Raw genomic sequence first — 14,741 nt, 5'->3', positions numbered from 1 at the left:
GAGTGTGTGTGTGTGAGTGTGTGAGTGTGTGTGTGAGTGTGTGAGTGTGAGTGTGTGTGTGTGTGAGTGTGTGTGAGTGTGTGTGTGTGAGTGTGAGTGTGTGTGAGTGTGAGTGAGTGTGAGTGTGTGTGAGTGTGAGTGTGTGTGAGTGTGTGAGTGTGAGTGTGTGTGTGAGTGTGAGTGTGTGTGAGTGTGAGTGTGAGTGTGTGAGTGTGTGAGTGTGGGTGTGTGTGTGAGTGTGTGAGTGTGTGAGTGTGTGAGTGTGTGTGTGTGAGTGTGTGTGTGTGTTCAGCACCCAGGACTTCACGCAACGTGATTTTACACGCGACAATCGTGGCAAAACCGCACCCTGTTTCAGGCGCCATTCAAAATAATGGCATCTGAGCATGCATTTTATAATCACAGCGATTTTGCTGCGGTCCTAAAACGTTTACACGAACACACGCATTGTGTTCCGAGTGCTATTATGAAAAGGGTCCCGTGAGAATTGGTAGCTGTGCGTTCCAGACTCACAAGTGATCGAGTAGAGTGGCATGTGACGATAAGTGTTCACATAGGAATGCTATTGACAGGTGGTTTCCCCACTGAAGTCTACGGGAGGCGGCTTCCCCACTAAAGTCCATGGGAGGCGGTTTCCTTACTAAAGTCTATGGGAGGTGGTGTGTGAACCCAGGCACCAGGGTGCAATGTCTAGTCGCTACGGCAACCTGGCACCTGGGATTTGTCGAGCCCTGTTTTAAGAAATTCTACAATGAGCCAGTTTATCCATTAAATATTCTTAAAGCATAACTCCAGTCATGGATAAAGTAAGGAAGTGGTAAAATCACAGATGTTTAGTGCTATGTCCCCACTAAGGCGATTTCTCACTTCCTGCTATGTCACAAAGACAGAAAATGAAAAGAAATTCCTCCCACAGCAAAAAAAAAAAAACACCATAATTAGTAGAGTGAAGACAGGCCGAAGCCTCTGGCAGGTTTTTTTTTTTGCCCTTAAAGTATAACTAAACCCACAGCAGTAAAATCAGTCTGTATATGTAGTAAAGCATGTTTGTTATACTCATTGTGGAACCTAAGGGGTTAATCCTCTGCGTTGTTTAAAAAAGCTGTTTTGATCCTGTCTTCTCTGCCCCTCCTTTTGTTAAAATGACCACCAGATACAGATGGAATCCGTAGTCACATGCTCAGTTTAGTGTGTATTGCTAGAGAGGTTTTTTTTTTTCCCTCTCAGGAGAGTGCATGTGATCAGCACAGGGCCAATCAGCACTGTCTAGACAGAGGTCAGGGGATTTGTATCCTCCTACAGCAGAAAGAAAACTCCTCCTCCTACAAGCTTTAACTAGTGCTCCGCTGAAGTCACAAGACGGCTCTAACTGCTGATGAGAAAATGTGTTTAGCAGTTTATATTTACTAAAATAATTGCATTTCCAAGTTCTGTGCACTGTGGGAGACCGGATATAGTGAATGCAGGGTCCAGGGAGAGCGGATATAGTGAATGCAGGGTCCAGGGAGAGCGGATATAGTGAATGCAGGGTCCAGGGAGAGCGGATATAGTGAATGCAGGGTCCAGGGAGAGCGGATATAGTGAATGCAGGGTCCAGGGAGAGCGGATATAGAGAATGAAGGGTCCAGGGAGACCAGATATAGAGAATGAAGGGTCCAGGGAGACCAGATATAGAGAATGAAGGGTCCAGGGAGACCAGATATAGAGAATGAAGGGTCCAGGGAGACCAGATATAGAGAATGAAGGGTCCAGGGAGACCAGATATAGAGAATGAAGGGTCCGGGGAGACCAGATATAGAGAATGCAGGGTCCGGGGAAACCAGATATAGAGAATGAAGGGTCCAGGGAGAACAGATATAGAGAATGAAGGGTCCGGGGAGACCAGATATAGAGAATGAAGGGTCCGGGGAGACCAGACATAGTGAATGCAGGGTCCTGGGAGACCAGATATAGTGGATGCAGGGTCCTGGGAGACCGGATATAGTGAATGCAGGGTCTGTAGAGACCGGATACAGTGAATGCAGGGTCCAGGGAGAACGGATACAGTGAATGTGGGGTCCGGGGAGACCGAATATAGTGAATGCAGGGTCCAGGGAGAACGGATACAGTGAATGTGGGGTCCGGGGAGACCGGATATAGTGAATGCAGGGTCCAGGGAGAACGGATACAGTGAATGTGGGGTCCGGGGAGACCGGATATAGCGAATGCAGGGTCCAGGGAAACCGGATACAGTGAATGCGGGGTCCAAGGAGAGCAGATATAGAGAATGCAGGGTCTGTAGAGACCGGATACAGTGAATGCAGGGTCCAGGGAAACCGGATACAGTGAATGCGGGGTCCAAGGAGAGCAGATATAGTGAATGCAGGGTTTGGGGAGACCGAATATAGTGAATGCAGGGTCCAGGGTTTAGCATCACTCAGATCCTCCTAACCTGATTATTCTACCATGACAGCAAGTGAGGGTATATGGGCCCACGCCTTACCAGAATTCCCCATTAAACGGGATGCGTTCCTTGTATCAGCTGATCCATTATATCCACATCTGTTTTACTTTCACTGACTAATGAATTCCAGCGAGTCAGACGGCACTGCTGCTTATCTCGGGTCAGTGATGACATCACAATTGTATTTTAAGACCACCGCACAACTTCTTTACAGATAAAACATTGGGATATCACACCAATAAAGGGCATGGAGATTGGACATCACATGACATAAATAACATTATTAATTATGAGATGAATCTATTATAGGTGTGATGTTACTACACGCTACCAATCACATTTTATATGTCAAACTTTTTTTTTTTTTATCATTCAGCCAGAGTACATTTAAGGGTTCTTCTGGTAAGGTGTCCTAGGAAAAAACACTTCTCATTGGTCAGTGTAGTCACATAGTCTCACTGCCCAATGAGTGTTTGTCACTGGGAACATTAAGATAGACACTCACCCAGGGGCTGTGTACTGCCCTCTACAGTCGCGACATCACAGGACATCTCGGTGAAGGTGCAGCAAGGTCCAGAGGGGGAGCCAGGATATCTGAAGTCAGTTCACCGTCTTATTTTTTTATTGAAAAGTGAACTTGCCCTTTAAATGCACATCTACTGTTATAGGAAGATTGTTGTTGAAATTAAATGTCTGGTAAAAGGGTCTCTAACTTCTTTTTGACAACTGTATGAACAAATGCTGCCTGAGGCCTCATTATCGCGTTCCTGTTATGCGATTTTGACGCTATTCTGCGCGTCGCATATGGCCAGCCCATTTACTTATGCATGCGTGTCTCCTGAAAAAAAGCTCCTCCTCCTTTTTGGGCAACAAGCTTAATGCACTCTTTAAAGGCACAGTTTGCAGCGTGACAATATTGCATCACGTTTGGGGCGCCATAGAAGGATAATGGCACTCAAATGCTCGCTGTGCATTGTGCTGTGACTGCCATGAGATTTTGAATATTGGTGGTTCTGCCCGAGATTCCAACTCCCAAAGTGTGAATGAAGCCTCACAGACGAGGGTCTTCTTCCCTGGGGCTGCATAGGTGAGTACCTATATTCGTGATGTGAGTGCAGTGCACAGCGTGCTCCCAGCACTGAGACTGAGCTGTCACTGACAGCTTCACATCTTGTACTAATGATTGGGAGCCTGGAATACCAGCTCTCAATCACAGGATTGCAATGACAGCCTGTGATTGGCTCTCACAATGATCAGTAACTATACTCTCTCCTACTGAATACAATTTATTTTATGCTTTTCTCTCTGCTGGAGAAGATGAATAATAAAATGGTGACGTCTGGGTCAAGTTGAACTGAAAAACAAAATGCATGGCATTGTTTCTAGGCCCTACTACAGGAACAAATGACAAATGATATACATGTAGAAGTGCTGTGATAGCCAGAAGTAGGAGAATGTTGTTTTGAGTTTGCTTTTTGCAGTTTACAACTCTCTGTGCTGCAAGATCCTGTTTTCTCAGTGCTGCTTCCCTGAACTACCAGCCTTGACAGGAAAGAGTTAACAGTGTACAATGCAGGCTAGAGTCCCTCTGTTAGCATGGAAAAGGAAGGGAGGAGGAGTGGAGGGCCTCGCCATTCTAGGACTGTGTTTCTATTGATGCACATTGTGTAAAGAGACACAGCTGTAGTCCCTGCATGGACCACTCCACTCACTGTACTGAATATCTGAGGCAATGCTGTCACCCTAGGAAAGAAAGTGTGTTAGACACATCAGGTCTCCTCTCCTCTCAAGTGGTTGTAAAGGTTTTTGCCTTCATGCATCAAGGTAGAAAAACGTCCAGTATGCAGCTCCCCAAATACTTCCCTGAGCCTGATCGTGATCCAACAATATGCACTAGAGTGGCTACTCTCCTGGATCTCTGCCTCCTCATTGGCTGAGAGGCAGCAGTGGAAGCCACTGGCTCATGCTGCTGTCAATCACAGCTAATGAGGAGGCTGGGCTGAGCCCTGTTCTGTGTGTCTTATGGACACAGATTGAGGCATAGGACCAAGCACGCACCAGTGCCACTTGCGGGGGGGTGGGGGGGGGTGTCACTTGGAGAAGAGGAGGAGCCAGGAGTGCCAGCGGAGGACCAGAGAAGAAGAGGACCCGGGACAGCTCTGTGCACAGAACTAGTAAGTATAACATGTTATTTATAAAAAAAACAACCTTGTAGCCAGAGTTCATACCGCTGTGACATGCGATTTACAAATCGCACCTGAAGTCGCATCTAATGTATTTCTATGGTACCGTCCTAATTGCGATTTCAAGTAGTGTGATTTGAAAAATAGTTTCTGCATTACTTTTTCACCACTTCAGTGCGATGTAACTCTCAACCTACACTGCTCAAAAAAATTCAAAGGAACACTTTTTAATCAGAGTATAGCATCAAGTCAATGAAACTCCCGGATATTGATCTGGTCAGTTAAATAGCAGAGGGGGTTGTTCATCAGTTTCAGCTGCTTTGGTGTTCATGAAATTAACAGGTGCACTAGATGGGCAACAATGAGACGACCCCAAAAACAGGATCGTTTTACAGGTGGAGGCCACTGACATTTTTTTCCCTACTCATCTTTTCTGACTGTTTTTCACTAGTTTTGCATTTGGCTAGGGTCAGTGTCACTACTGGTAGCATGAGGGGATACCTGGACCCTACAGAGGTTGCACAGGCAGTCCAACTCCTGCAGGATGGCACATCAATACGTGCCATTGCCAGAAGGTTTGCTGCGTCTCCCAGCACAGTCTCAAGAGCATGGAGGAGATTCCAGGAGACAGGCAGTTACTTTAGGAGAGCTGGACAGGGCTGTAGAAGGTCCTTAACCCATCAGCAGGACAGGTATCTGCTCCTTTGTGTAAGGAGGAACAGGATGAGCACTGCTAGAGCTTTACAAGATAACGGCCAGCAGGCTACTGGTGTGAATGTCTCTGACCAAACAATCAGAAACAGACTTCATGAAGGTGGCCTGAGGGCCCGACGTACTCTAGTGGGCCCTATGCTCACTGCCCGGCACCATAGAGCTCAATTGGCAGGTCCACCACTGGCACCCTGAGCTTTTCACAGATGAGAGCAGGTTCACCCTGAGCACATGTGACAGACGTGAAAAAGTCTGGAGAAGCCATGGAGAACGTTCTGCTGCCTGTAACATCGTTCAGCATGACTGTTTTGGTGGTGGGTCAGTGATGATCTGGGGAGGCATATCCATGGAGGGACGCACAGACCTCTACAGGCTAGACAATGGCACCCTGACTACCATTAGGAATGGGGATGAAATCCTTGGACCCATTGTCAGACCCTACACTGGTGCAGGGGGTCCTAGGTTCCTCCTGGTGCAGGGGGTCCTAGGTTCCTCCTGGTGCACAACAATGCCCGGCCTCATGTGATGAGAGTATGCAGGAAGTTCCTGGAGGATGAAGGAATTGATACCATTGAATGGCCCCCACACTTGTCTGACCTAAATCCAATAGAACACCTCTGGGATATCATGTTTCGGTCCATCCAACACCGCCAGGTTGCACCTCAGACTGTCCAGGAGCTCAGTGATGCCCTGGTCCAGATCTGGGAGGAAATCCCCCAGGACACCATCCGTCGTCTCATTAGGAGCATGCCCTGACGTTGTCAGGCATCCATACAAACACGTGGGGGCCATACAAACTACTGAGGACCATTCTGAGTTGCTGCAATGAAATTTCAGTAAAGTGGACAAGCCTGACGCATCATTTTTTAATTTTGATTTTCAGGGTGTCTTTGATGGAAATGATCAACCTACAGAGGACTGAATTCAAACGATGGGGCATCCTTACATTCCTAACACCTTACAGTCCATATCAGTATAGATTTCCAGCAGGAGATTTTCTTCCCCATTGAGATCTGATGTGCTTTCAAAGTGTTCCGTTCATTTTTTTTTTTTTTTTGAGCAGTGTATAAAGTAAATGGCACTGAAATCGCACCTGTGTCCATATCAGCGCTACTTTGAAATTGCATTAGGTGTGAACCAGGCCAAAAATTTGCTTTAAGATGTCAGTTTAGCATTGATATCTCGCTACAAGAAGTTCAGAGGGTTGAAATCACTGGATTTCTGGTAGGATCAGCTGGTAACAATTTTTGCACTTACAGAACAGATATAACAAAACACTTTCTCTGGTTTAACACACTAAAAAGGAGAAGTTCATAGTGAAGTTCCTCTTCAATGTATGTAACAACCCCCCCAGTTTAAATTTGTTTTCTAGTCTCTTGTTAAACTGACCATACGTCATTATAGTTTTATGTTCAGCCTGTGGACAGATTCCTCCACCCACCCTATACAACACAGATGGATGCATCTCCTTCTAAAGCTATTGTATTCTGACAGCTGTCAAAATACGTGAACAGCAGTTGCATCTGATTGGATTGCAGGTGCTATCTCGTTGACACCTGACTCCTTTCAATTTTTGAATCAAGAGGTACTGGGCTGGAGGCAGGTGACAGGACCTACCACAAAGCAAATCTGGTCTGACTCAATCAATGTTTGGCCAGCTTTCCCTTTTATCCTGAATTCGTATATTCACCTGCCCAGCGCGTCCATCATTGCCCTGCTGTGACCTGCCGCCACATTGGGTCCTTCACCGCCATCTTCCTCTCTGACGTCATCAGGAGCTGGCTGTCTCTTTCAGGTTCAGGTAGCCGACCCCCTAATGACACACCACCAGATTTGCCCCCCTCCATTCGCAGGGTGTGGAGGATGAAGACTCTCTGGATCTGTGAACTGTATATTAAAGGAAGGCTCCAGAAGCCAGTGGATGTCAGAACTGAGCGGGGGCTCCCATCCTCCCCCCACAGTCTGATTGTATAATCCCCTTTACCCTAGGTTCACCTCTCTGCGGCTGTGCGGGCCGTGGTTTGCACGGGCACGAGAGCCCAATCATTTGAATGGACTCCCGTGCCCATGACGCGCAGGGAAAGAAGTCCTTGCGCTTCTTTGGAAAACGCAGCCCACACAGGAACCTTTGTTCCCAGTACGGTTGCGTTTTCCAGTGCGGGCGGCGTGCCATTAGAACTAATGAAACCCACCCGCAGGTCCACATTTCTCTGTGCGGGTGGTGTGGCTGCACGGATTTTCGCAGCGGGACCACCCGCACATATGTGAACCTAGGGTAAGATCTACCACCAACTATGTAGTGCCTGTCTGATTGGATAAAACTGAACAGAATGTTTAAATAGGTAAATCTTAATGGGTCCAAGCCATATACAATCTGATTGCCCAACATCTGTAAAATCTTCTCTAGATTTACCGGAACAAAACAATATGAGCAAATAGATGGACTGAAAAGCTGGCCATAGACCTCATTTACCATCCTTCTATGACTCTCCTGCTCGAGTGTAGTCAGTCTAAAGCAAGCCATAGAAAAGTCAACATCTGAACGTTCTGTACAGTGAAAAACGAAAATAGCTCGAATGATTGTACCATCAATTGTTTCATTTTTCCAATAAAAATCCATCGTATTAGATCAGGCACTTTAGACAGCGGCACAAAAATCACATGGCACACTAATGATGTGAAAAACAAATGATTCAAGATTTTGTTTTATTTTTCACAGTGTCTCTGGCCTGCTTAAAGCGGAGTTCCACCTAAAAATAAATAAATAAAAGTCAGCAGCTACAAAAACTGTAGCTGCTGACTTTTAAAATACAGCCACTTACCGTATTTGCCGGCGTATAAGACGACTTTTTACCCCTTGAAAATCTTCTCAAAAGTCGGGGGTCGTCTTATACGCCGGTATACGGCATACTGACACTTTTTAGGGGGGCGGCGCGTTGCCGCCGCCGCCCCCCCCCCCTTCCCCCAATGGAAGGGACACTAAGTACAGGGGTGGGCAGTAACCCACAGCTGTTTCTTACCTGGTTCCGGTCCCACGACGATCCGGTCCAGGAAGCGCGGCTGCGCCTTCAGTTCGGCCACTGGATGTTCGTGCGGCTGCTCGGCTCCGCCTCCTCACCAGTGATTGGCCGCCAGAACTGTAGCTCAGGAAAGGCACACAGGCGGCCAATCACCGGCGAGGGGGTGGAGCCGAGCGGCCCCGCGAAAATCGAGTGCAGGACCAGCAGGTAAGTGGTCAGTGTAGAGGTGCTGCTGCAACCACATATGCTGGCTGCAGCAGCACCATACGAGAACAGGGTCAGCAAGTGTCAGTGGGAGGAATAGTGCCCCATCATTGGTGTCACTGATACCAATGATGGAGCACTATTCCTCCCACTGATACCAATGATGGGGCACTATTCCTCCCACTGACACCAACGATGGGGCACTATTCCTCCCACTGACACCAACGATGGGGCACTATTCCTCCCCCCCACTGACACCAACGATGGGGCACTATTCCTCCCCCCCACTGACACCAACGATGGGGCACTATTCCTCCCCCCCACTGACACCAACGATGGGGCACTATTCCTCCCCCCCCACTGACATCAACGATGGGGCACTATTTCCCCCCCCCCCACTGACACCAACGATGGGGCACTATTCCACCCCCCACTGACACCAATGATGGGACACCATTCCTCCCACTGACACCAATGTTGGGACACCATTCCTCCCACTGACACCAATGATGGGGCACTATTCCCCCCACTGATACTAATGATGGGGCGCTATTCCTCCCACTGATACCAATGATGGGGCACTATTCCTCCCACTGATACCAATGATGGGGCACTATTCCTCCCACTGATACCAATGATGGGGCACTATTCCTCCCACTGACACCAATGATGGGGCACTATTCCTCCCACTGATACTAATGATGGGGCACTATTCCTCCCACTGATACCAATGATAGGGCACTATTCCTGCCACTGATGCCAATGATGGGGCACTATTCCTGCCACTGATACCAATGATGGGGCACTATTCCTGCCACTGATGCCAATGATGGGGCACTATTCCTGCCACTGATACCAATGATGGGGCACTATTCCTGCCACTGATACCAATGATGGGGCATTATTCCTGCCACTGGTGTGCATTGGAAGAGGGGTAGTCTTATACGGCGAGTATAGCTCAAACACTAAATTTTAGCAGGAAAAGTAGGGGGGTCGTCTTATACGCCCAGTCGTCTTATACGCCGGCACATACGGTACCTGTCCCTCGGTCCAGAGGTGTCCTCACCACGGCTGGTTTCACTGGCCGTCTTCTCTCCCTGGCATCTTTAGTGTGGGCACCCGGCTGTGACAGCTTGCGGCTTCACAGCCGGGTGCCCACTGTGCATGTGTGAGAAGCGCTGCGCTTTGTGAATGGTCCTGTAGTCCTCTGGGACCTGTCACGTGTCCCAGAAGACTTTGGGGAGGGAAGACAACTTCTGCTTCTGATCGCCTAGGCGATTGCAGCGGAAGTGGGAGCGGGTACCTGTCAAATTCGGGTACCCACTCCCCAAAAGTGGCAATCCTTAATGGGGAGCGGGGGACAAAGGCTTAAAGCGGAACTTCCCCTTTTGGGTGGAGCTCCTCTTTAAGGATGGACTGCTCTTGATCAAGCTTGTTTGAAAATGTTGCTTCAATCAGCCCTGCAGCCAATTGACTATTTATTTCAGGTACTTATATAGCGCCGTCAATTTACACAGCGCTTTACATATATATTGTACATTCACATCAGTCCCTAACCCTCAAGGGGTGTACAATCTAAGGTCCCTAACTCACATTCATACACATACTAGGGACAATTTAGACAGGAACTAATTCACCTACCAGCATGTCTTTGGAGTATGGAAGGAAACCGGAGTACCCGGAGGAAACCCACGCATGCACAGGGAGAACATGCAAACTCCAGGCAGGAGGTGCCGTGGTTGGGATTCGAACCAACGACTCTAGTGCTGCCAGGCGGAAGTGCTAACCATTTAGCCACTGTGCGACTGATAGGTGTGTTGTGATGGTGGAGGAATCCCCGCTGTCAAAATACAATGACACAGCGAGGAGGATTCCCCTATACACCTGAAATGTGTGGATGTGGGAATCCGTTCAGTTCTTTTTGATCAGCCTGTAGGCTAATAAAAAAAAAATATGTGCACGGCCGGATGAAACAATCCATACAGTTTGTATCGAATCAGGAAGGCCCCACACTACATACTTGTCAGCAGATCAAAAAGGGATTGTATTGTGTATGGTCAGCTTCCAGCATCCTTAACCACTTGGTGACTGCCCTATAGCAGATTTACTACTACAGGGTGTGCAGAATCACACATATGATTTGTCACAGCAGAAGCTGATCAGCATGGCAGGCCAATGGATGAAGGCCGGCACCCGCTGATCAGTGATGAGACACAGAACACAGCTCTATGTAAACAAGGCAGAGCTGTGTCCTGTCAGCGACGGTGTGCTGGGTTTCGTTTCCTTGTAATGGAAATAAAAATCCAGCACATTAATAGAAGCACCTCATAGTACACACATCAAGCACTGTTAGGCACACATTTAACCCTTTGATCACCCTAGATGTTCGCCCCTTCCCAGCCAGTGTCATTAGTACACTGACAGTGTATATTTTTAGCACTGTATTACTGTCACTGGTTCCCACAAAGTTTCAGTTAGTGTCAGATTGTCCGCCGCAATATCGCAGTCCTGCTATAAGTAGCTAATCATTACTAGTATAAAAATAAATAACCAGTATATATACCATAGTTTGTAGACACTATAACTTTTGTGCAAACCAATCACTGTACGCTTACTGGGATTTTTGTTTACCAAAAATATGTAGCAGAATACACATTGGCCTAAATTTATTTAAAAATTTTTTTTTTTTTTACATTTCTTTTCATTGGATATGTTTTATAGCAGAAAGTAAAAGACATGTTTTTTTGTTTTTTTTCCAAAATTGTCCCAATTTTTTTTTTGTTTATAGCGCAAAAAAAAAAAAAAAAAAAAACCTAGTGCTGATCAAATACCACCAAAAGAAAGCTCTGTGTGGGGAAAAAAAATACATACATTTTCATTTGTGTACAGCGTTGCACGACTGCACAATTTTCAGTTAAAGTAGAGCAGTGCCGTATAGCAAAAAAATGACCTGGTCAGGAAGGGGGAGTAAATCTTCCTGGGGTCAAGTGGATAAAGTGCCCCTTTTTTGTTACCCATAGCAACCAGCATCCTTGTTGCACTCTAGAAGCTGATTGGTTGTTCGGGGCAACAAGAAACATTCCACTCAACACTCCGCACCTGTCTGCCATGCATGTAAAGTATGCTGGTGAGCCACTCTCTTGTTGCCCTTAGCAACCAACCAGCATTGTTTTCATCTCTGGAAGCGGATTGGTTTCATCAGACAAGCTGAAATGCACTGCACCTTCCACAATGCATGAAAAGTGTGCCAATAAGACCCTTTTCTTTTTGTTCCATTCTAAAAGCCGATTGGTTGCAATGAGCAACAAGAAATGTTCCAGGCAGCACACTGCACCCATCAGCCAATCATGAATAGCAAGCTGCTTTCTTGTTGCCGGTAGCAATCAGCATTCTTGCTGTCCAAAGCCACCAGCATCCTTGTTCCACTCTGGAAGCTGATCGGTTGCCACGGGCAACAAGAAATGTTCCACGCAGCACACTGCACCCATCAGCCAATCATGAATAGCAAGCTGCTTTCTTGTTGCCGGTAGCAATCAGCATTTTTGTTGTCCAAAGCCACCAGCATCCCACGTTCCACGCTGGAAGCTGATTGGTTGCCACGGGCAACAAGAAATGTTCCACGCAGCACACCGCACCCATCAGCCAATCATGAATACCAAGCTCCTTTCTTGTTGCCAGTAGCAATCGGCATTCTTGTCCCGAGCAGCCAATCAGCTTCCAGAGTGCAACAAGAATGCTGATCGCTACGGCCAACAAGAGAATAGCTTGCTTTTCATGATTGGCTGATGGGTGCAGCATACTGCGTGGAACATTTCTTGTTGCCCATGGCAACCAATCAGCTTCCAGCGTGGAACAAGGATGCTGGTGGTTATGGACAACAAGAAAAGGGTCTTGTTGGCACACTTTTCATGCATGGTGATAGGTGCAGTACAGTTGCCTGAGGCAACCAATCAGCATCCAGAGATGAAAATAATGCTGGCTGGTTGCTAAGGGCAACAAGAGAATGACCCACTGACATACTTTACATGCATGGCTGACGGGTGCGTTGTGCTGGGTGGAACATTTCTTGTTGCCGGTGGCAACCAATCAGCTGCCAGAGTGCAACAAACATAACTGACACTCATCAGCCAATCACGAAAAGCACACTTCCTTCCTGTTTCCCCTAGCAACCAGCTTTCTTGCTCCCCTCTGGAAGCTGATTGGTTGCAGCAAGAAATGTCCCTCCCCCCTGCTGCCTACCTTCAGGGTCCGGATCTCCTTCCTCCAGGGGTACAGGAACAGGTTGACACAGATGAGCTCCAGGACGGCGAATCCCTTCATCATGTGTGCGATGATGTCAGCCCCCTCCTGCCGCTTCCTCCTCACAAAGTTGTCTCTGATGAGCTGAGTGTAGAGGAGCCCCGGAGCCGGCCCGTCCGCCCCTCTCCAGTACAGCACAGCGCTGCCCTCCCGGCTCCCGGCCTCATAGTGGAGGATGAAGTCCTGGAAGTGGCTCCCCTTCATGTCCGCCCTGCCCGGCTCCCCTCTGCCCGACTTCGGCATCAGGAAGTTCCAGGACAGCCTCTCCCGCCGTCCGATTGGCCGGCCCTGCACACACCGGGGTCTCCTATTGGTCGGAGCACACACACCGAGGTCTCCTATTGGTCAGAGCGTGTGTCAGTCAAACAAAGGCTCGGCCCTGAGCTCAGGAAGTCAGGGAGACAAAGTGAAAGTGATGTGAGGCAGTCATTGTGTCTAATGATCTGTACAGGAAGAGAGCAGGGCGTCCCCCACAGGAAGATCACTGCTTTACATCATAACCACTTCACACCAGGCCTTCTCTCACACCTTTTGTTAAAATCAGGTTTTTTCAATTTTTTTTATATTATTATTTTGTATTTTTTTTTTTTTTTACATACTGTCACCCTAGCAGTACTGTGTCACCATGGTGACATTGTACTACTTGTGGGGGGTGATGAAGATTTTTTTTTTTTTTTACACTGATTGCTTTTACACCCATATAGGATGTAAAAGCAATCATTTCTCTTTCTCTCTGTCTGCATTCTTGCAGTCATTGAGAAGTACTGAGTGAGCTGTGATTGGTCACAGCTTGTCACATGGTACAAGGCTGTTGTGAATAGCCTTGTACCATGTGACCTCTGTGATCACTCACAGATTTCACACGTAGTAAGCAATGATGTCACAGGTGACATCTTGCTTACTACTTTGCATGTGATCACTGATTCGCCAATCAGTGATCACATGATCGGGACCTCGTACAGAGGTCCCGTCCGATGATCGGTGTTTCACTGTGTCCGGAGGACACAGCGGGCACCGGAGCACCCAGGGAGCGCGCACAGCTAGAAAAGACGGGTGCCATTTATGAACGGCAACCCACCCCTGGACTGCCACCGCCCTGCCGTTTATCAACAGCAGGCGGACGGCAAGTGGTTAAAGCAGAGGCCCTAGAGAATAAATTGTTGGGTGTTGCAACTGTTTATATCACACGGTATTCGTACAGCCGTTTTTAAATGCAATTTTTTGGGAAAAAAATACATTTTAAAATTTTTATGCACAAAAACACAATATAATACGGTACATCGCTGGTCGCCAAGCGGTAAATGCGCTCACACCTATCCATTCCTCCTCAGTTGTCCAATAAAATCAATGGAAGTGTGTTAACGCGTGATGGCGATGTGCATTTCACTGTGAATTTTCAAAGTGTGTCACAATCCACAATATATCGCTTGTCCACACGCTGCATTGTGTCTTTGCATATTTGAACAAAAATGAGCTGCATGGTCGAGTTGCCAGAAAGAAGTCTTTATTGCGCCAATGCCACAAAAAAACACAAGGAAGCGTGTCAAGGTGTTGTTGGCCATATCGTAACCCGGCTTTTTTGTGGCATTGGCGCAGTAAAGGCTTCTTTCTGGCAATGGGCACACAATTCTTTGCCCTATTTAGGGGTCAACTTGACTGCTTCTATTAAGACTCTATATCAAGCTACCCCCCCCCCCCCTCTTTTTAAATAGCTTACAGATGATCTTCGCCGGTTGGGCTGATTACTCTATATCCTGGTTTGGCAGGATCAGCTCGATTAAAATGACGTTTTTGCCTCGATTGCTATATTATTTTAGGACCTTACCGATACCAATTCCGAGATGAGAGTTGCAACATCTACAAGCTGAGGTTCTTTGTTTT

At 47.4% G+C, this 14,741-nt stretch overlaps 1 protein-coding gene across 1 annotated transcript in view; it reads right to left on the bottom strand.

Annotated features, from left to right (window-relative positions):
- LOC149452105 (uncharacterized) overlaps positions 1-13,123 on the bottom strand; it is a 52,355-nt gene extending 39,232 nt beyond the window's left edge. The window contains exon 1 of the mRNA XM_089689828.1: positions 12,801-13,123. Within this exon, the coding sequence (XP_089545954.1) occupies positions 12,801-13,103 (303 nt within the window). The 5' untranslated portion in view covers positions 13,104-13,123. The remainder of the gene's footprint in view (positions 1-12,800) is intronic.
- Between the last annotated feature and the right edge of the window lie 1,618 nt (positions 13,124-14,741).

This window comes from Staurois parvus, unplaced genomic scaffold, assembly GCF_062004578.1.
Source record: "Staurois parvus isolate SC_StPar_1 unplaced genomic scaffold, SC_StPar_1.0 ptg000498l, whole genome shotgun sequence".
Classification (NCBI taxonomy): domain Eukaryota; kingdom Metazoa; phylum Chordata; class Amphibia; order Anura; family Ranidae; genus Staurois; species Staurois parvus.
The sequence above is the reverse complement of the archived record's forward strand: the minus strand, read 5'-3'. Positions and strand labels throughout refer to the sequence as shown.